Here is a 22657-nt window from a genome sequence, read left to right as displayed (position 1 = left end):
TCATAGTCAACATAGCTACTAGAACTAACGTGTTAGTAAACCCGCTATAATCGTGCAGTACAGTGTACAGTTTAGCAGTTACACCGGTGGGCCCCGGTGGAAATAAATTAATAAAACCAAAAGCTGGAAGAGTTCCAGTGTTGGATAGCCATAGCCAGTTAGCTAACATAGCATCCCTCTCTGTTGGATAGCCATAGCCAGCTAGCTAACATAGCATCCCTCTCTGTTGGATAGCCATAGCCAGTTAGCTAACGTAGCATCCCTCTCTGTTGGATAGCCATAGCCAGCTAGCTAACATAGCATCCCTCTCTGTTGGATAGCCATAGCCAGTTAGCTAACATAGCATCCCTCTCTGTTGGATAGCCATAGCCAGCTAGCTAACATAGCATCCCTCTCTGTTGGATAGCCATAGCCAGTTAGCTAACATAGCATCCCTCTCTGTTGGATAGCCATAGCCAGCTAGCTAACATAGCATCCCTCTCTGTTTGAGCCGGGTGTTTGAGTATGCTAAACTAGCTAGCTGCATTTGATAGCTAAGTGAACGTTTAAAAAATGCAACCAAATATAGCAAGCTCTCTCTCTTGCTTCTTCTTAATTTTGGAAGAAAATAATTTGTTCAAAACTGTTAAACTATTGTCTTTCTCTTTGAGTCAACTACTCACCACATGTTATGCTCTGCAATGCTAGCTAGCTGTAGCTTATGCTTTCAGTACTAGATTCATCATGTTATGCTCTGCAGTGCTAGCTAGCTGTAGCTTATGCTTTCAGTACTAGATTCATCATGTTATGCTCTGCAGTGCTAGCTAGCTGTAGCTTATGCTTTCAGTACTAGATTCATTTTCTGATCCTTTGATTGGGTGGACAACATGTCAGTTTGTGCTGCAAGAGCTCTGATAGGACGTCCTCCGGAAGTTGTCGTAATTACTGGGTAAGTCTATGGAAGAAAGGGGAAAGTATTGTAACTTTACAATAAGGTGTGGCAGGAAGGAAAACTGCCTGGAAGTTGGAAGCAGCCTGTCCTTTAAGCTATAGGCCGATAGCATTGACATCTGATGTATGTAAACGTATGGAAATTATGACTCTTTCTGTAGAGTAGAGGACTAATATCACCAGATGGTTCAGGAAAGGCAGGGGGACCAATGGATCCTGTACTGGGCCTTCAAGGCAAATGCAAATAAGGAGACGCTGATGTATGTAAACGTACGGAAAGGATGATAGCGGAAAGGTTGACTTACTTTCTGTAGAGTAGAGGACAAATGTCACCAGACGGTTCAGGAAAGGCAGGGGGACCAATGGATCCCGTACTGGGCCTTGACTCAGTCATACTGAAGGCAAATAAAGAGACGCTGGTAGTCTTTTTCTTTGATGCACAGAAGATATGATGTGAAAGGGAAGCATACTTACAGTACCAAGCTGGATAACATGGGGGATGGAGGATGGATTTTTAACTGGTTAAAGGATTTTATTTTTGGGTGATCAATACAAGTGAAGGGGGGAGGGGCTCTATGTCAGAAAAGATATGAGGTAGATAATGGCACCCCCCAGGGAAGTGTCATTAGTCCTTTGTTGTTCTCCATTATGATTGACAATGTATTCTCCCAGGTGAGACCTGATATTGAGAGGTCATGCTATATATTGCAGTGCTAAGGTCATCACTGGATTATGGAAGTGTAGCATATGGATATTTAAAAAAAAAATATTTCACTTTTATTTAAACTAGGCAAGGATATGCAACTCAAACATCTTTAAAAAGCTAGATATAATCCAGGCTCAAGCACTAAGAATAAGTTGTGGAGCAATCAGGACCTCCCCGGTGACTCTCCTTCCAGTTCTCTGCTGCCAATGACTGGAACGAACTACAAAAATCTCTGAAACTGGAAACACTTATCTCCCTCACTAGCTTTAAGCACCAGCTGTCAGAGCAGCTCACAGATTACTGCACCTGTACATAGCCCACCTATAATTTAGCCCAAACAACTACCTCTTTCCCTACTGTATTCATTTTATTTATTTATTTTGCTCCTTCTACTTTGCACATTCTTCCATTGCAAATCTACCATTCCAGTGTTTTACTTGCTATATTGTATTTACTTTTCCACCATGGTCTTTTTTTGCCTTTACCTCCCTTATCTCACCTCATTTGCTCACTGTATATAGACTTGTTTCTACTGTATTATTGACTGTATGTTTGTTTTACTCCATGTGTAACTCTGTGTCGTTGTATGTGTCGAACTGCTTTGCTTTATCTTGGCCAGGTCGCAGCTGTAAATGAGAACTTGTTCTCAACTTGCCTACCTGGTTAAATAAAGGGTTAGAGTTGTACAGTGCCTTGCAAAAGTATTCGGCCCCCTTGAACTTTGCGACCTTTTGCCACATTTCAGGCTTCAAACATAAAGATATAAAACTGTATTTTTTTGTGAAGAATCAACAACAAGTGGGACACAATCATGAAGTGGTACGACATTTATTGGATATTTCAAACTTTTCTAACAAATCAAAAACTGAAAAATTGGGCGTGCAAAATTATTCAGCCCCTTTACTTTCAGTGCAGCAAACTCTCTCCAGAAGTTCAGTGAGGATCTCTGAATGATCCAATGTTGACCTAAATGACTAATGATGATAAATACAATCCACCTGTGTGTAATCAAGTCTCCGTATAAATGCACCTGCACTGTGATAGTCTCAGAGGTCCGTTAAAAGCGCAGAGAGCATCATGAAGAACAAGGAACACACCAGGCAGGTCCGAGATACTGTTGTGAAGAAGTTTAAAGCCGGATTTGGATACAAAAAGATTTCCCAAGCTTTAAACATCCCAAGGATCACTGTGCAAGAGATAATATTGAAATGGAAGGAGTATCAGACCACTGCAAATCTAGCCAAGACCTAGCCGTCCCTCTAAACTTTCAGCTCATACAAGGAGAAGACTGATCAGAGATGCAGCCAAGAGGCCCATGATCACTCTGATGAACTGCAGAGATCTACAGCTGAGGTGGGAGACTCTGTCCATAGGACAACAATCAGTCGTATATTGCACAAATCTGGCCTTTATGGAAGAGTGGCAAGAAGAAAGCCATTTCTTAAAGTTATCCATAAAAAGTGTTGTTTAAAGTTTGCCACAAGCCACCTGGGAGACACACCAAACATGTGGAAGAAGGTGCTCTGGTCAGATGAAACCAAAATTGAACTTTTTGGCAACAATGCAAAACGCTATGTTTGGCGTAAAAGCAACACAGCTGAACACACCATCCCCACTGTCAAACATGTTGGTGGCAGCATCATGGTTTGGGCCTGCTTTTCTTCAGAAGGGACAGGGAAGATGGTTAAAATTGATGGGAAGATGGATGGAGCCAAATACAGGACCATTCTGGAAGAAAACCTGATGGAGTCTGCAAAAGACCTGAGACTGGGACGGAGATTTGTCTTCCAACAAGACAATGATCCAAAACATAAAGCAAAATCTACAATGGAATGGTTCAAAAATAAACATATCCAGGTGTTAGAATGGCCAAGTCAAAGTCCAGACCTGAATCCAATCGAGAATCTGTGGAAAGAACTGAAAACTGCTGTTCACAAATGCTCTCCATCCAACCTCACTGAGCTCGAGCTGTTTTGCAAGGAGGAATGGGAAAAAATGTCAGTCTCTCGATGTGCAAAACTGATAGAGACATACCCCAAGCGACTTACAGCTGTAATCGCAGCAAAAGGTGGCGCTATAAAGTATTAACTTAAGGGGGCTGAATAATTTTGCACGCCCAATTTTTCAGTTTTTGATTTGTTAAAAAAGTTTGAAATATCCAATAAATGTCGTTCCACTTCATGATTGTGTCCCACTTGTTGTTGATTCTTCACAAAAAAATACAGTTTTATATCTTTATGTTTGAAGCCTGAAATGTGGCAAAAGGTCGCAAAGTTCAAGGGGGCCGAATGCTTTCGCAAGGCACTGTATCTAAGGACCCTAAAACAAGGAGGACAGGACAGCTTTTAGTGTTTAGTGTTTAGTGTTCCTGAGTTTAAGGTGGCAGTGACGAAAAGAACAATGGATCATTTATCTGTTTACACAATGGAGTTGTCGGCCTTTCTATTGGCTGCAGAGTGGGTGGAGGAGGTTGAGGCCAGACAGAGTAGTCATCTGCTCTGATTCCTGTGCAGCACTAAAAACCCATCCTCCAACCCCCATGTTATCTAGCTTGATACTGCAGCACTGATAAGCTTAAATGCATTTGTGTCTCAGAGCAGACAGGATGTATTGTATGAGGTTTTGCAGTGCTTGTACAGGGTGAAACAGACCGGGGGTGTATTTGTGATGTTCCTCTGGATACCAGCTCATGTGGGAGTAGAGGGGAACGAGGAGATGGATATTATCTCCAAGCAGGCTCTTAAAGCATCCTAATGTTGAAATGATTTTGTACCTTTATTTAACTAGGCAAGTCAGTTAAGAACAAATTGTTATTTATAATGACGGCCTACCCCGGCCAAACCCGGACGACGCTGGGCTAATTGTGCGCTGCCCCTATGGGACTCCCAATCACGGCCGGTTGTGATACAGCCTAGATTCAAACTAGGGACTGCAGTGACACCTCTTGCACTGAGATGCAGTGCTTTAGACCACTGCGCCACTCGGGAGTATGAATGGAATTGTCAATCAGTAAAGCAGAAGCCAAGGGGTTAATAAGAACAGTGGATAAAAACAAATGGCAAGAGTTGTGGAACATGGAGAGAAAGGGAAGACCCCTGTATAAGATCCAGGAAAAAGTGGGGGCAGGGGGGGGTCCTCAGGCCGAGAGAGAAGGGAGGAAAGGGTCGTCACAAGGCTGAGACTGAGACTGGGACACACAAGGATGAGACTGGGACACACAAGACTGAGACTGGGACACACAAGGATGAGACTGGGACACACAAGACTGAGACTGGGACACACAAGGCTGAGACTGGGACACACAAGGATGAGACTGGGACACACAAGACTGAGACTGGGACACACAAGGATGAGACTAGGACACACAAGGATGAGACTGGGACACACAAGACTGAGACTGGGACACACAAGGATGAGACTGGGACACACAAGGATGAGACTGGGACACACAAGGATGAGACTGGGACACACAAGATTGAGTGGAGCAGTGGTCTAAGACACTGCATCTCAGTGCTATGTGGAGGGCTCCAGAGTGGAGCAGCGGTCTAAGACACTGCATCTCAGTGCTATGTGGAGGGCTCCAGAGTAGAGCAGTGGTCTAAGACACTGCATCTCAGTGCTATGTGGAGGGCTCCAGAGTAGAGCAGTGGTCTAAGACACTGCATCTCAGTGCTATGTGGAGGGCTCCAGAGTGGAGCAGCGGTCTAAGACACTGCATCTCAGTGCTATGTGGAGGGCTCCAGAGTGGAGCAGCGGTCTAAGACACTGCTTCTCAGTGCAAGAGGCGTCACTGCAGTACCTGGTTCGAATCCAGGCTGCATCACATCTGGCTGTGATTGGGTGTCCCATAGGGCAGTGCACAATTTACCCAGCTGTCAATGTAAAGAAATAGTTGGTCTTTAAATGACTTGCCTAGTTAAATAATGGTATAAAAAAAAATTAAAAAGTTTTCCTTAGATTTAGACCACCCTCCAGTCCAGTTGGTGGCGGCAATGCACTGTAAAGTTGGTTGCCAAATGACACATGTAAAATCCACAGAAGAAGAAAAGACAGGGCGGAAGTGCCATACCCCGCCCGGACTCGCCAGTCCGCCTGGATATTTACACCGCCGGTGTTGTTAACGTAGCAGCTTAGCCACAATGATGGCTCTTTTGGATCTTGCCATGCAAGGTTTCTCTATATTTGGATTCATTCTATTTCTGGTACTCTGGTTTATGCATTTCATGTCCATCGTCTATGTGTAAGTATTACCTATCAATTTAGCTAGTGACACCACTACGTTAGCTAGCTAAAGTATGTCTCAAGCTAACGTTAGCATGATGTCAAATATAACGTCAGCTAGTTAGCTTAGCTATCTATGTCGATAGACTGAAATTACAACCTCTCACATGATAGATAGTAAACTAATCGATGTTTAGCCAGCTAAGTAAAGTAATGTGTCTCTTGAATACCATTCAATTGTTAGTCACTGTCTAACGCGTTGTTTCGTTTTTTTGTTTAAATGTCTAAACTGTTTTTTCAGCGTTCCCTTGTATTTAGCTAGCTAACGTTACTGGCACAGACACAATTGGATATCAGTTTATTTTGTTACGGATTTTACGTTAGCTGACATGATGTTGATGCTGTGATACAGCCTAGACATCGGTAATGTCGGTATGGTATTTTTGTCGTTTGACCTAACACCTCTGACATGGTCACGATGATAGACGATAACTTGTTAATTAACAAGTTCTTATAGCCCAATTACACCGTTTAATTCATTGAGTTCGCTAGTTATCTTGTACCCCAGTCATAGACTAACTGCTTTTAGTGCATATTTGATGGTCTCTTCTGCTCGGGTTCGTTTGTTCTTCCGACACTCGTCCTGAAAGTTGAAAAGGATTGGTTATGTTACGGGTTTCGAAATATATAAACGTATCATTCATACCGGCAATAAATAAATAAATTTACTAAAAAAGGTTAAATTACTACACCTTTTTTTATAGGGTTAGTGTTCCCACACGGCCGTGTTACGCGGTTTGTTAACGGAAGACATAGGCGGGTCACCTGTGCTAATTGGCTGTGGAGTGTTCTCCACACACCTGTGCTAATTGGCTGTGGAGTGTTCTCCACACACCTGTGCTAATTGGCTGTGGAGTGTTCTCCACACACCTGTGCTAATTGGCTGTGGAGTGTTCTCCACACACCTGTGACCGCGTTGAGACCTTTCTGACTTGTTGTGGTGGTACAGCTGTGGTGTTCAACCATCTAGCTGGTCAGACATGTTGCCTAGCTCCGACTGGCACACCAACGAGGAATAGCGAAGTGTAGACTGACTCGAGTCATGATTTTTCTTATGAGTAATTTCATTTGTTAGTTTGACTTGCTGGTTACAGCATAATTTATACCGTACTCCAACCACCAACTGTCTATCATGTGTGCAGAAAAATTAGATCAGGCAGCATATATGGAAAGTACATGTTGATAAATGATTGATATGGTGCAAGAATGAATGCAATACATTCAGAACATGCTCCGCCTGCCTCCTGATCAACACTTGAACTCGAGAACAAATCTTTTGTGTGGCTTCTGCAGTTTGCGAAGGATATCCTATTGCGCAAGCAGTCAAGCAATTTCATTCACTTCACAATCATGTCGGTTGCGGCCGCAAGTAGACCTTGTTTCAAAGGTTTTCGATAAATAATCTTATTTGTATGCTTAGCAATCACAAATTACACTGTTTGAAATTGAAGCACTGCTTTATATGTTTCAGTCACAGCTCCAATAACACACCCCAACACCGAGCACTCTGTTCTGCCACCTCTGGTCAGCTCCCGCTCAGCCCAGTCCAAGCTCTTCTCTGTCCTGGCACCCCATTTGGTGGGACCAGCTCCCCCCTGAAACTAGGACAGCAGAGTCCCTGCCCATCTTCTGAAAGCACCTGAAACCCTACCTCCTTTATATAGTATTTTAAATATTCCCCTCTAGTTGTTGTGTCAGACAAGATGTAATCTACCATTCCAGTGTTTTACTTGCTATATTGTATTTACTTTGCCACCATGGCCTTTTTTTTGCCTTTACCTCCCTTATTATCTCACCTCATTTGCTCACATCGTACATAGACTTGTTTATACTGTGTTATTGACTGTGTGTTTGTTTTACTCCATGTGTAACTCTGTGTCGTTGTATGTGTCGAACTGCTTTGCTTTATCTTGGCCAGGTCGCAGTTGTAAATGAGAACTTGTTCTCAACTTGCTTACCTGGTTAAATTAAGGTGAAATACCATTTTTTTTTAAATCCCTAGCAGAAGGCCAACTTGTTCTATGCTATAGACGGATGGATTTCAAACGTGGGATGCCTCTTGGCTTGCTGACAATCACTAATTGCCTTGTTGCCTGGTCGTATTCTTTACTCACTAAAACGGAGGAGAGCAGACTGAAACAGGGAGGAACTCGTTTTTCTGTTTCAAACTGTTTTATGCTACGGTGTGCACTAATGAATACAACCCAGCTTCTTGCCACCAATCGTTGGGCCTAGTTAATCTATGTTTTTAGAGAGACGATCACAGCAACAAAACAAAATGACAACAAAAAACACACTTGAAGCGAAGCTTCCTTAGTGAAAGTGAAGACCAAACAACTAGTTTGTTCAGCTCCTGCTGTTCTAACAGGAGGGGTGTGAGTAATCTCCAGAATGTCATCCCTCCATGCCAGGTGACATGGACTGTGTCACAAATAGCACCCTATTCCCTATATAGTGTAACGGGCCTGGTCAAAAAGTAGTGCCCTATAAAGGATACATGTGATAAACAGTCTTCTGTACATTCCTCTGAGGCCTGTTTCTGTAGGAATTAAATTGTAAGCTAATGTCCCTCTGCCTGAGTGAAGCTTAGTCTTCAAACATTGCTTATGGTGCATTTCTCACAGCATACATAGTTTACCAGGTTTTTTTTAATGTTGATTGGTTGCATTTAACTTATTTTCTGTGTTCAAAAGGACACCTCACTACAATGTTGTTGATCCATCCTCATTTTTCTCCTTTCACAACCATGTTAAACTCTGAGACTGTTTTAAAGTCACCATTGGCCTCATGATGGAATCCCTGAGCGGTTTCCTTCCTCTCCAGCAACTGAGTTAGGAAGGACGCCTGTATCTTTATAGTGACTGGGTGTGTTGATACACCATCCAAAGTGTAATTAATAACTTCGCCATGCTGAAAAAGGATATTTTTAACGGCAGCTTTTTATTTATTTTTACCCATCTACCAATCAGTGCCCTTCTTTGCGAGGCATTAGAAAACCTCCCTGGTCTTTGTGGTTGAATCTGTTTGAAATTCACTGCTCTACTGAGGGACCTTACAGATTATTGTATGTGGGGTACAGAGATGAGGTAGTCATTTTTAAATCATGTTTATAGCACACAGAGTGAGTCCATGCAACTTATTTATGTGACTTGTCAAGCACATTTTTACTCCTGAACTTATTTAGGCTTGTCATAACAAAGGGACTGAATACTTATTGACTTATGACATTTCAGCTTTTAATTTTTAATTAATTTGTGAACATTTCAAAGAACATAATTCCACTGACCTTTTATGGGGGTATTGTGTGTGTGTGTGTGTGTGTGTGTGTGTGTGTGTCACTGGCCTACACACACATCTCAATTTAATCCATTTTAAATTGAGGCTGTAACACAACAGAATGTGGACAAGGTCAAGGGGTGTGAATACTTTCTGAAAGCTCTGTATATTTAGCCTAGTGATGGATGGGAGCAGTGGAATTAAATTCACTACATGAGTCCCCCGATACTTCCCCCAGATTGCCGTGCTAGTCATTGTTATTGTGGGGATCGAAAAGAGATTTCCCAGTTTTACTGGTTGATAGTTGTCCTCTGTTGCAACATGACTTTTCCACATAGCCAACACCCTGTTTCTGCCAGTTTCTACACCTTCCTTCCCCATGACATCATAATTACTGCTTCAGGGAACACACCTTCATGTTCAGTGGGGAGACGGCAGATAATCCTTAATGTTCAGCAGGGAGACGGCAACAGATAATCCTTCATGTTCAGTGGGGAGACGGTAGTAGAGAATCCTTAATGTTCAGCAGGGAGACGGCAACAGATAATCCTTAATGTTCAGCAGGGAGACGGTAGTAGATAATCCTTAATGTTCAGCAGGGAGACGGTAGTAGATAATCCTTAATGTTCAGCAGGGAGACGGTAGTAGATAATCCTTAATGTTCAGCAGGGAGACGGTAGTAGATAATCCTTAATGTTCAGCAGGGAGACGGTAGTAGATAATCCTTCATGTTCAGCAGGGAGACGGTAGTAGATAATCCTTAATGTTCAGCAGGGAGACGGTAATAGATAATCCTTAATGTTCAGCAGGGAGACGGTAATAGATAATCCTTCATGTTCAGCAGGGAGACGGTAATAGATAATCCTTAATGTTCAGCAGGGAGACGGTAATAGATAATCCTTAATGTTCAGCAGGGAGACGGTAGTAGATAATCCTTAATGTTCAGCAGGGAGACGGTAGTAGATAATCCTTCATGTTCAGCAGGGAGACGGTAGTAGATAATCCTTAATGTTCAGCAGGGAGACGGTAATAGATAATCCTTCATGTTCAGCAGGGAGACGGTAGTAGATAATCCTTAATGTTCAGCAGGGAGACGGTAGTAGATAATCCTTAATGTTCAGCAGGGAGACGGTAGTAGATAATCCTTAATGTTCAGCAGGGAGACGGTAGTAGATAATCCTTCATGTTCAGCAGGGAGACGGTAGTAGATAATCCTTAATGTTCAGCAGGGAGACGGTAGTAGATAATCCTTAATGTTCAGCAGGGAGACGGTAGTAGATAATCCTTAATGTTCAGCAGGGAGACGGTAGTAGATAATCCTTAATGTTCAGCAGGGAGACGGTAGTAGATAATCCTTAATGTTCAGCAGGGAGACGGTAGTAGATAATCCTTAATGTTCAGCAGGGAGACGGTAGTAGATAATCCTTCATGTTCAGCAGGGAGACGGTAGTAGATAATCCTTCATGTTCAGCAGGGAGACGGTAGTAGATAATCCTTAATGTTCAGCAGGGAGACGGTAGTAGATAATCCTTAATGTTCAGCAGGGAGACGGTAGTAGATAATCCTTAATGTTCAGCAGGGAGACGGTAGTAGATAATCCTTAATGTTCAGCAGGGAGACGGTAGTAGATAATCCTTAATGTTCAGCAGGGAGACGGTAGTAGATAATCCTTCATGTTCAGCAGGGAGACGGTAGTAGATAATCCTTAATGTTCAGCAGGGAGACGGTAGTAGATAATCCTTCATGTTCAGCAGGGAGACGGTAGTAGATAATCCTTCATGTTCAGCAGGGAGACGGTAGTAGATAATCCTTCATGTTCAGCAGGGAGACGGTAGTAGATAATCCTTCATGTTCAGCAGGGAGACGGTAGTAGATAATCCTTCATGTTCAGCAGGGAGACGGTAATAGATAATCCTTCATGTTCAGCAGGGAGACGGTAATAGATAATCCTTAATGTTCAGCAGGGAGACGGTAGTAGATAATCCTTCATGTTCAGCAGGGAGACGGTAATAGATAATCCTTAATGTTCAGCAGGGAGACGGTAATAGATAATCCTTAATGTTCAGCAGGGAGACGGTAGTAGATAATCCTTCATGTTCAGCAGGGAGACGGTAATAGATAATCCTTCATGTTCAGCAGGGAGACGGTAGTAGATAATCCTTCATGTTCAGCAGGGAGACGGTAATAGATAATCCTTAATGTTCAGCAGGGAGACGGTAATAGATAATCCTTAATGTTCAGCAGGGAGACGGTAGTAGATAATCCTTCATGTTCAGCAGGGAGACGGTAATAGATAATCCTTAATGTTCAGCAGGGAGACAGACGGTAGTAGATAATCCTTCATGTTCAGCAGGGAGACGGTAATAGATAATCCTTAATGTTCAGCAGGGAGACGGTAGTAGATAATCCTTAATGTTCAGCAGGGAGACGGTAGTAGATAATCCTTAATGTTCAGCAGGGAGACGGTAGTAGATAATCCTTCATGTTCAGCAGGGAGACGGTAGTAGATAATCCTTAATGTTCAGCAGGGAGACGGTAGTAGATAATCCTTCATGTTCAGCAGGGAGACGGTAGTAGATAATCCTTCATGTTCAGCAGGGAGACGGTAGTAGATAATCCTTCATGTTCAGCAGGGAGACGGTAGTAGATAATCCTTCATGTTCAGCAGGGAGACGGTAGTAGATAATCCTTCATGTTCAGCAGGGAGACGGTAATAGATAATCCTTCATGTTCAGCAGGGAGACGGTAATAGATAATCCTTAATGTTCAGCAGGGAGACGGTAGTAGATAATCCTTCATGTTCAGCAGGGAGACGGTAATAGATAATCCTTAATGTTCAGCAGGGAGACGGTAATAGATAATCCTTAATGTTCAGCAGGGAGACGGTAGTAGATAATCCTTCATGTTCAGCAGGGAGACGGTAATAGATAATCCTTCATGTTCAGCAGGGAGACGGTAGTAGATAATCCTTCATGTTCAGCAGGGAGACGGTAATAGATAATCCTTAATGTTCAGCAGGGAGACGGTAATAGATAATCCTTAATGTTCAGCAGGGAGACGGTAGTAGATAATCCTTCATGTTCAGCAGGGAGACGGTAATAGATAATCCTTAATGTTCAGCAGGGAGACAGACGGTAGTAGATAATCCTTCATGTTCAGCAGGGAGACGGTAATAGATAATCCTTAATGTTCAGCAGGGAGACGGTAATAGATAATCCTTAATGTTCAGCAGGGAGACGGTAATAGATAATCCTTAATGTTCAGCAGGGAGACGGTAGTAGATAATCCTTCATGTTCAGCAGGGAGACGGTAATAGATAATCCTTCATGTTCAGCAGGGAGACGGTAATAGATAATCCTTAATGTTCAGCAGGGAGACGGTAATAGATAATCCTTAATGTTCAGCAGGGAGACGGTAATAGATAATCCTTAATGTTCAGCAGGGAGACGGTAGTAGATAATCCTTAATGTTCAGCAGGGAGACGGTAGTAGATAATCCTTAATGTTCAGCAGGGAGACGGTAGTAGATAATCCTTAATGTTCAGCAGGGAGACGGTAGTAGATAATCCTTAATGTTCAGCAGGGAGACGGTAGTAGATAATCCTTAATGTTCAGCAGGGAGACGGTAATAGATAATCCTTAATGTTCAGCAGGGAGACAGACGGTAGTAGATAATACTTCATGTTCAGCAGGGAGACGGCAGAGAATCCACAAGGAGGATGATGAGGATGGCACCCTATTCCATATATAGTGCACTACTTTTTAGATCTTTGTTTTTATATATATATATATTATTTATTTATTTCATGGCATTTTTATGCTTTATTGGATAGAGAGACTGTGGGAAAGATGAAGGAGAGTGTGCTGAAAGGAGCAGTGGGCAGGATTGGATGTAGGAGAGTGTGCTGAAAGGAGCAGTGGGCAGGATTGGATGTAGGAGAGTGTGCTGAAAGGAGCAGTGGGCAGGATTGGATGAAGGAGAGTGTGCTGAAAGGAGCAGTGGGCAGGATTGGATGTAGGAGAGTGTGCTGAAAGGAGCAGTGGGCAGGATTGGATGAAGGAGAGTAGTGAAATGAGCTGTGGGCATGATTGGATGAAGGAGAGTAGTGAGATGAGCTGTGGGCAGGATTGGATGTAGGAGAGTGTGCTGAAATGAGCAGTGGGCAGGATTGGATGTAGGAGAGTGTGCTGAAATGAGCTGTGGGCAGGATTGGATGAAGGAGAGTAGTGAGATGAGCAGTGGGCATGATTGGATGAAGGAGAGTAGTGAAATGAGCAGTGGGCAGGATTGGATGTAGGAGAGTAGTGAGATGAGCAGTGGGCAGGATTGGATGAAGGAGAGTAGTGAGATGAGCAGTGGGCAGGATTGGATGAAGGAGAGTAGTGAGATGAGCAGTGGGCAGGATTGGATGAAGGAGAGTAGTGAAATGAGCAGTGGGCAGGATTGGATGAAGGAGAGTAGTGAGATGAGCAGTGGGCAGGATTGGATGAAGGAGAGTAGTGAGATGAGCAGTGGGCAGGATTGGATGTAGGAGAGTAGTGAAATGAGCAGTGGGCAGGATTGGATGAAGGAGAGTAGTGAGATGAGCAGTGGGCAGGATTGGATGTAGGAGAGTGTGCTGAAATGAGCAGTGGGCAGGATTGGATGAAGGAGAGTAGTGAAATGAGCAGTGGGCATGATTGGATGAAGGAGAGTGTGCTGAAATGAGCAGTGGGCAGGATTGGATGTAGGAGAGTGTGCTGAAATGAGCAGTGGGCAGGATTGGATGAAGGAGAGTAGTGAAATGAGCAGTGGGCATGATTGGATGTAGGAGAGTGTGCTGAAATGAGCAGTGGGCAGGATTGGATGAAGGAGAGTAGTGAGATGAGCTGTGGGCAGGATTGGATGAAGGAGAGTAGTGAGATGAGCAGTGGGCAGGATTGGATGAAGGAGAGTAGTGAAATGAGCAGTGGGCAGGATTGGATGAAGGAGAGTAGTGAAATGAGCAGTGGGCAGGATTGGATGAAGGAGAGTAGTGAAATGAGCAGTGGGCAGGATTGGATGAAGGAGAGTAGTGAGATGAGCTGTGGGCAGGATTGGATGAAGGAGAGTAGTGAGATGAGCAGTGGGCAGGATTGGATGAAGGAGAGTAGTGAGATGAGCAGTGGGCAGGATTGGATGAAGGAGAGTAGTGAGATGAGCTGTGGGCAGGATTGGATGAAGGAGAGTAGTGAGATGAGCAGTGGGCAGGATTGGATGTAGGAGAGTAGTGAAATGAGCAGTGGGCAGGATTGGATGAAGGAGAGTAGTGAAATGAGCAGTGGGCATGATTGGATGAAGGAGAGTGTGCTGAAATGAGCAGTGGGCAGGATTGGATGTAGGAGAGTGTGCTGAAATGAGCAGTGGGCAGGATTGGATGAAGGAGAGTAGTGAAATGAGCAGTGGGCATGATTGGATGAAGGAGAGTGTGCTGAAATGAGCAGTGGGCAGGATTGGATGTAGGAGAGTGTGCTGAAATGAGCAGTGGGCAGGATTGGATGAAGGAGAGTAGTGAAATGAGCAGTGGGCATGATTGGATGTAGGAGAGTGTGCTGAAATGAGCAGTGGGCAGGATTGGATGAAGGAGAGTAGTGAAATGAGCAGTGGGCAGGATTGGATGAAGGAGAGTAGTGAGATGAGCAGTGGGCAGGATTGGATGAAGGAGAGTAGTGAAATGAGCAGTGGGCATGATTGGATGAAGGAGAGTAGTGAGATGAGCAGTGGGCAGGATTGGATGAAGGAGAGTAGTGAGATGAGCAGTGGGCAGGATTGGATGAAGGAGAGTAGTGAGATGAGCAGTGGGCAGGATTGGATGAAGGAGAGTAGTGAGATGAGCAGTGGGCAGGATTGGATGAAGGAGAGTAGTGAGATGAGCAGTGGGCAGGATTGGCTGAAGGAGAGTAGTGAGATGAGCAGTGGGCAGGATTGGCTGAAGGAGAGTAGTGAGATGAGCAGTGGGCAGGATTGGAACTCATGCTGCAGCGTTATATGTGCACCGAGGGCTGTGGCTTAGACCACTAGACCACCCTAGGCCACATAGTGTACTACTTTGGACCAAGGCCCATTGGGTTCTGGTGAAAAGTAGTGCACTAGACTATATATAGGGTGCCATTTGGGATCCAAGCCCCCATGAAAGCATTTGTGTGACTCACTCAGAAACAAAGGCGTTTCATTCAGGCCACCTCAAGAGATTGTGGAATGTCGAGTCGGTCACATGATCGATGGCATTAAATGCAGATAATTAGGCTTCAACCCCAATGGTTGGACAGACAGTCTAATTCCAGCGTTTGTAGGCGGTGCTTTTCTTTCCTGTTGGGATTGAGCGTGAGATGTAGACTAGGCCTGTAAAGACCGTAGCATGGATTTATCTTATCACAACATAAACAACACTTTTGATGCCTTGTCTTCGGGAAAACAACCTGTGAAGTCATTATTTTTCTTTTTAAAGCCATTTATACCAGTGTTTGTGATTGTGTCTATTCAAAGTTGCCTCAATTTTGGCTAATCGTGTCGGAAATGTGTCCATTCTAAGATTACTAGGGCCACATGTAAAAAAAAAACAAATTAAAAAAAAAAAAACGGAAGATCTCGTTTGTTGTCTCTCTTTCTGTGTGTCTGTCTCCCTGAATGTAGCCGACTCTATCTCAATAAGAAGAGCATTGACAATAACGTTGTAATTGTGCTTGTCTGTCTCTCCTGTAGCCGACTCTGTCTCAATAAGAAGAGCCCTGACAAGCAGCCCTACAGTAAGCTGTCGGGGGTCTCTCTACTGAAGCCTCTGAAAGGAGTAGACCCCAACCTCATCAATAACCTGGAGACCTTCTTTGAGCTCGACTACCCCACGGTACTACTTGTTCTATATCCTACATGTCTATACCCTATCCCCCCACAGTACTACCTGTTCTATATCCTACATGTCTATGTCCTATACCCTATCCCTCCAAGGTACGACTTGTTCTATATTAGGGATGTAACGATTTACCGATACAAATCAGTCCCTTGTTCAAATGTAAATGACCATCCTACCGATCCTCGACTTTGGCGATGTAATTTACAAAATAGCCTCCAATACCCTACTCAATAAATTTGATACAGTCTATCACAGTGCCATCTGTTTTGTCACCAAAGCCCCATATACTACCTACCACTGCGACCTGTATGCTCTCGTTGGCTGGCCCTCGCTTCATACTCGTCGCCAAACCCACTGGCTCCAGGTCATCTACAAGACCCTGCTACGTAAAGTCCCCCCTTATCTCAGCTCACTGGTCATCATAGCATCTCCCACCTGTAGCACGCGCTCCAGCAGGTATATCTCTCTGTTCACCCCCAAAACCAATTCCTCCTTTGGCCGCCTCTCCTTCCAGTTCTCTGCTGCTAATGACTGGTACGAACTACAAAAATCTCTGAAACTGGAAACACTTATCTCCCTCACTAGCTTTAAGCACCAGCTGTCAGAGAAGCTCACAGATTACTGTACCTGTACATAGCCCATCTATAATTTAGCCCAAACAACTACCTCTTTCCCTACTGTATTTATTTATTTTGCTCCTTTGGACCCCATTATTTCTATTTCTTCTTTGCACAGTCTTCCACTGCAAATCTCCCATTCCAGTGTTTTACTTGCTATATTGTATTTACTTTGCCACCATGGCCTTTTTTTGCCTTTACCTCCCTTATCTCACCTCATTTGCTCACATCGTATATAGACTTGTTTCTACTGTATTATTGACTGTATGTTTGTTTTATTCCATGTGTAACTCTGTGTCGTTGTATCTGTCGAACTGCTTTGCTTTATCTTGGCCAGGTCGCAATTGTAAATGAGAACTTGTTCTCAACTTGCCTACCTGGTTAAATAAAGGTGAAATAAATAAAAATATCGGTCTGCGGGTGCCCAAGCCGATCCAAATGAAGCATCGGTCAGGAAACCAGTTTCAAACGTTATGAATCACCGGTTCACTTTAATAGTTTTCACTCTTAAAATATCTGACTTTAAAAATATCCATCTGTTGCGACTGAATTGATGCTCCCTCCATCAGTTCCATAGCCTATGGAACGTTTATGCATTTAACTACGTATGACATCACAGCGTAGTTCATTACGCCGTACGCCACCTTCACGTAAATCACGTTTCGCTACTGGATGAGAACACAGTGTTTCAAAACGCAAGACAAGATTGAGAAACCTAGTCTTTCGTCAAATATCGCATTTATTTTGGGAGATTTAGTACAGTTTCATTCAAGACCGATGAAACATTGATTCAGGTGATGATAAAACAGTAAGTAACTTAGAGATATATATATATTTTTTAAACTTTCTAGCAAGTCAAGCTAGGTTACCGAGCAGTTAGCTAAAAGCTAGGCTAGGTTGAATGTATAATTGTATCTAGCAACCACCACCTAATAATTATCAGCGAAAACAAAATCTCTTTATCATCACAATAAACTAAAACGGTAGGCAACAACCCCGTTCCGCTAGTGGAACCCCTCGCCAACACCCAATGAAATTGCACGGCGCCAAATTCAATCAACAGAAGTCTCATAATTACATTTTCTCAAACATACAAGTATTAGGCACCATTTTAAAGATAACATTCTCGTTAATCCAACCACAGTGTCCGATTTCAAAAAAGCATTTCGGCGAAAGCAGAACATATCATTATGTTAGGTCAGCAACTAGTCACAGAAAGCATACAGCCATTTTCCAACCAAAGAGAGGAGTCACAAAAAGCAGAAATATAAATAAAATGAATCACTAACCTTAGATATTCTTCATCAGATGACACTCCCGAGACATGTTTCGCAATACATGTATGTTTTGTTCAATCAAGTTCATATTTATATAAAAAAAAACACTCAGTTTACATTTGACTTTGCCTCCAAAACATCCTGTGAATTCGCACAGAGCCACATCAAATCACAGAAATACTCATAATAAACATTAATAAAAGATACAAGTGTTATTCAAAGATTTAAAGATATACTTCTGCTTAATGCAACCGCTGTGTCAGATTTAAAAACTTTACGGAAAAAGCAAACCATGCAATAATCTGAGTATGGCGCTCAGAGACCAACACAACCCAAGAAGATATCCGCCATGTTGGAGTCAACAGATGTCAGAAATAGCATAAATTTTCACTTACCTTTGATGATCTTCATCAGAATGCACTCCCAGGAATCCCAGTTCCACAGTAAATGTTTGCTTTGTTCCATGAAGTCCATAATGTATGTCCAAATACCTCCTTTTGTTAGGGCGTTTAGTAAACAAATCGAAACTCACGGGCAATTCCAGCGGGAAATGTCGGACAAATCCCCAAAAGTTATATTACTGGTCGTAGAAACAAATCAAACGATGTATAGAATCAATCTTTAGGATGTTTTTATCATCAATGTTCAGTAATGTCCCAACCGGAGAATTCATTTGTCTGTAGAAAAGCAATGGAACGAGAGGTAACTTTCTCATGACCGCGCATCACGAGACCGAGGCTGCTGGCAGACCTCTGACTCATTCCCCTCCCATCCGGCCCCCCTTCACAGGGAAGCTTGAAACAACGTTCTAAAGACTGTTGACATCTAGTGGAAGCCTTAGGAAGTGCAAGATTACCCATATCCCACTGTATATTCAATGGGGGCTGAGTTGAAAACTTACAAACCTCAGATTTCCACTTCCTGGTTGGATTCTTTTCCTCAGGTTTTTGCCTGCCATATGAGTTATGTTATACATCATTCAAACAGTTTTAGAAACTTCAGAGTGTTTTCTATCTAATACTACTAATAATAATCATATATTAGCATCTGGGACTGAGTAGGAGGCAGTTGACTCTGGGGATGCTTTTCATCCAAATGTGAAAATACTGCCCCCTATCCATAAGACTTTGTAACAGCCAATGTGTGTTATTTTAACATTTAAATAGTACTCACTTATAGGAATGGTTAATTGTTTACATGTTGCTAACTAACTATTGCTCAAAAAAACACATTTTCATCTTGTTGTGTGGTCTGGTAACTTCCTTTTCCATTGACAGACTCTGGCTGCATTAAAGACAAACGCAATGTTTGGAAAAATGTAAAGTATGTACAAATGTAAAGTATGTACAAATGTAAAGTATGTACAAATGTAAAGTATGTACAAATGTAAAGTATGTACAAATGTAAAGTATGTACAAATGTAAAGTATGTACAAATGTAAAGTATGTACAAATGTAAAGTATGTACAAATGTAAAGTATGTACAAATGTAAAGTATGTACAAATGTAAAGTATGTACAAATGTAAAGTATGTACAAATGTAAAGTATGTACAAATGTAAAGTATGTACAAATGTAAAGTATGTACAAATGTAAAGTATGTACAAATGTAAAGTATGTACAAATGTAAAGTATGTACAAATGTAAAGTATGCGGCATTCGTTTCGCAACGTAGCTTTTCAACTGCGTGGGGGTGCTGCGATATCACTCCGGATGGTCCCCAGTGACGTGAATGAATGGGTGTGGCAAGGCGGCTGTCTTTTAGAGAATTTTATATAGCTGTACAGAAACTAACATTTTTAAGACAATTTCCTGTAATTCAACACATTTCTCCATAGAGCTGATATTTTATTTTTCTCATGGCTAATACATACACTACTGCTAAATTCATGAATAAATGCTGTTTTGCGTCCGGAGCTCTGCAGTGGACTGCTCAGATGTAAACAGGGCTTAACTGTCAGATAACAACTGTGTGTGCACAGTACGAGAGACACGGCTGCTTGCGTCAACGAGAGGTAGGCTTAGCCCTGAACTAATAGGCTAATAGCTCTCTGTAAAATTCCAAACGCTCTTTGTGGTTTTGAGACGGGGGTCCAAAGCTGCATTATATTAATGGGCTAAATGCCATGCTAATTTCTGAAGATAAATATTGACACACAGTACCCAATCAATAGTTTGGACACACCTACTCATTCAAGGGTTTCTCTTTATTTTTACTATTTTCTACATTGTAGAATAATAGTGAAGACATCAAAACTATGACACATATGGAATCATGTAGTAACCCCCCCAAAAAAACAAAAATGTTAAACAAATCAAAATATATTTTTTTATATTTGAGGTTCTTCAAAGTAGCCACCCTTTTGCCTTGATGACAGCTTTGCACACTCTTGGCATTCTCTCAAACATCTTCATGGCAAATATTTAGTAGTGAATTGCGTACAAGTGTAACTTGGTCATCTCATGTGCACCGTTACAACTAAGACTCACTGATAGATCTAGAAAGCGGAACTCACTGACTCATGCTTTCTCCTGCTGTGATATTTTACAAACAAATCACGTGACGGGCTCAACTGTTCTGAGGAACTACGGTAAGCCTCATGACCTAATGAAGAACGCAGTCTGCTTTGTCTCCCGGCGTATTGCACAAGTTGACTGCTGGCAATAACTTTAAAAAGTAGCTACAAATATTCCAATTTATTGAGTAACTTTAAAATAAATTGTTTTTGACGGTATGGAAAAATAATCCCGTGGCTTTCCAAGTACCCTGGTGTATGTATGTTAATACATGGTATACTGCCCAGGCCTACCCACCACACTGTTTGTTAGTAACCATCAGTCTACTGTTATAGATAATGTTCCAATACAGTTGCACACGTCATAGTAATGCATTAGAGTGTAGGAAGCCAGAAGTACCTGCTTCCCATTGAACGATGCTGTAAAGGGAAGCATTACGCAACATATCCATGACGTCGGTGCGTGTTACCAACCAAACCAGATGATTGACGCTGGCGATAGCCTTTCATGCAGGGACTTTGCCGTTACAGTACCTGGATAGGACGTGAGGTTAGGGATGACTGAGAGGTATTTAAAACGCCCTGCCTTACCTTCCTAGGGTGATACTCGATTACAACAAGCCTTAACCAACATGTCTCTACAGGTTCACTATGTCCTTATCTTTTCATATTCAGTAATAGCTGTGAAACATGATGAATAATCTAACTGAAACACCATACCAGTAAGACTGAAACACCATACCAGTAAGACTGAAACACAGTGCCAGTAAGACTGAAACACCATACCAGTAAGACAGAAACACCGTGCCAGTAAGACTGAAACACCATACCAGTAAGACAGAAACACCATACCAGTAAGACAGAAACACCGTGCCAGTAAGACTGAAACACCATACCAGTAAGACAGAAACACCGTGCCAGTAAGACAGAAACACCGTGCCAGTAAGACAGAAACACCGTGCCAGTAAGACTGAAACACCGTGCCAGTAAGACTGAAACACCGTGCCAGTAAGACTGAAACACCGTGCCAGTAAGACTGAAACACCATGCCAGTAAGACAGAAACACCATACCAGTAAGACTGAAACACCATACCAGTAAGACTGAAACACCGTGCCAGTAAGACTGAAACACCATACCAGTAAGACAGAAACACCATACCAGTAAGACTGAAACACCATACCAGTAAGACAGAAACACCGTGCCAGTAAGACAGAAACACCATACCAGTAAGACAGAAACACCGTGCCAGTAAGACTGAAACACCGTGCCAGTAAGACAGAAACACCGTGCCAGTAAGACTGAAACACCGTGCCAGTAAGACAGAAACACCGTGCCAGTAAGACTGAAACACCGTGCCAGTAAGACTGAAACACCGTGCCAGTAAGACTGAAACACCGTGCCAGTAAGACTGAAACACCGTACCAGTAAGACAGAAACACCGTGCCAGTAAGACTGAAACACCGTGCCAGTAAGACGGAAACACCGTGCCAGTAAGACGGAAACACCGTGCCAGTAAGACTGAAACACCGTGCCCGACAGCCTGAAACACCGTGCCCGACAGCCAGAAACACCGTGGCCGACAGCCAGAAACACCGTGCCCGACAGCCAGAAACACCGTGCCCGACAGCCAGAAACACCGTGCCCGACAGCCAGAAACACCGTGCCCGACAGCCAGAAACACCGTGCCCGACAGCCAGAAACACCGTGCCCGAGAGTCACATATTACCCCATAATGACAAAGTGAGAAAAAAATTATTATAATAATTTTTTTTGCTAAATTATAAAAAAAATAAGACTCAGGTGCATCCTGTTTCCGTTGATCATCATTAAAATGTTTCTACAACTTGATTGATAGTCCACCTGTGGTAAATTCAACCGATTGGACGTGTTTTGGAAAGGCACACAACTGTCTATATCATGTCCTACAATTGACAGTGCACATCAGAGCAAAAACCAAGCCATGAGGTAGAAGAAATTGTCTGTAGAGCTCCGAGACAGGATTGTGTCGAAGGCACAGATCTGGGGAAGGGTACCAACAAATGTCTGCAGCATTGAAGGTCCCCAAGAACACAGTGGCCTCCATCATTCTTAAGTGGAAGAAAGTTTGGAACCACCAAGACTCTTCCTAGACCTTGCCGCCTGGCCAAACTGAGCAATCTGGCGAGAAGGGCCTTGGTCAGGGAGAT

The 22657-nt window shown here is 42.9% G+C and overlaps 1 protein-coding gene across 5 annotated transcripts in view; it reads left to right on the top strand.

Moving 5' to 3' along the window:
- Window positions 1-5670: 5670 nt before the first annotated feature.
- ugcg (UDP-glucose ceramide glucosyltransferase) overlaps window positions 5671-22657 on the top strand; it is a 36781-nt gene continuing 19794 nt past the window's right edge. For all 5 annotated transcript variants that reach the window (XR_016484854.1, XR_016484853.1, XR_016484852.1 and 2 more), the window contains exons 1-2: window positions 5671-5876; window positions 15914-16055. Coding sequence is in view for 1 of the 5 variants with exons in the window: in XM_036936749.2 (XP_036792644.1) it covers window positions 5776-5876; window positions 15914-16055 (243 nt within the window). In the remaining 4 variants the exon portion in view is untranslated. The remainder of the gene's footprint in view (window positions 5877-15913; window positions 16056-22657) is intronic.

Source organism: Oncorhynchus mykiss, chromosome 12 (assembly GCF_057628025.1).
Source record: "Oncorhynchus mykiss isolate SJ-2025 chromosome 12, ASM5762802v1, whole genome shotgun sequence".
Lineage (NCBI taxonomy): Eukaryota > Metazoa > Chordata > Actinopteri > Salmoniformes > Salmonidae > Oncorhynchus > Oncorhynchus mykiss.
This window is presented reverse-complemented; position numbering and strand designations above follow the sequence as displayed.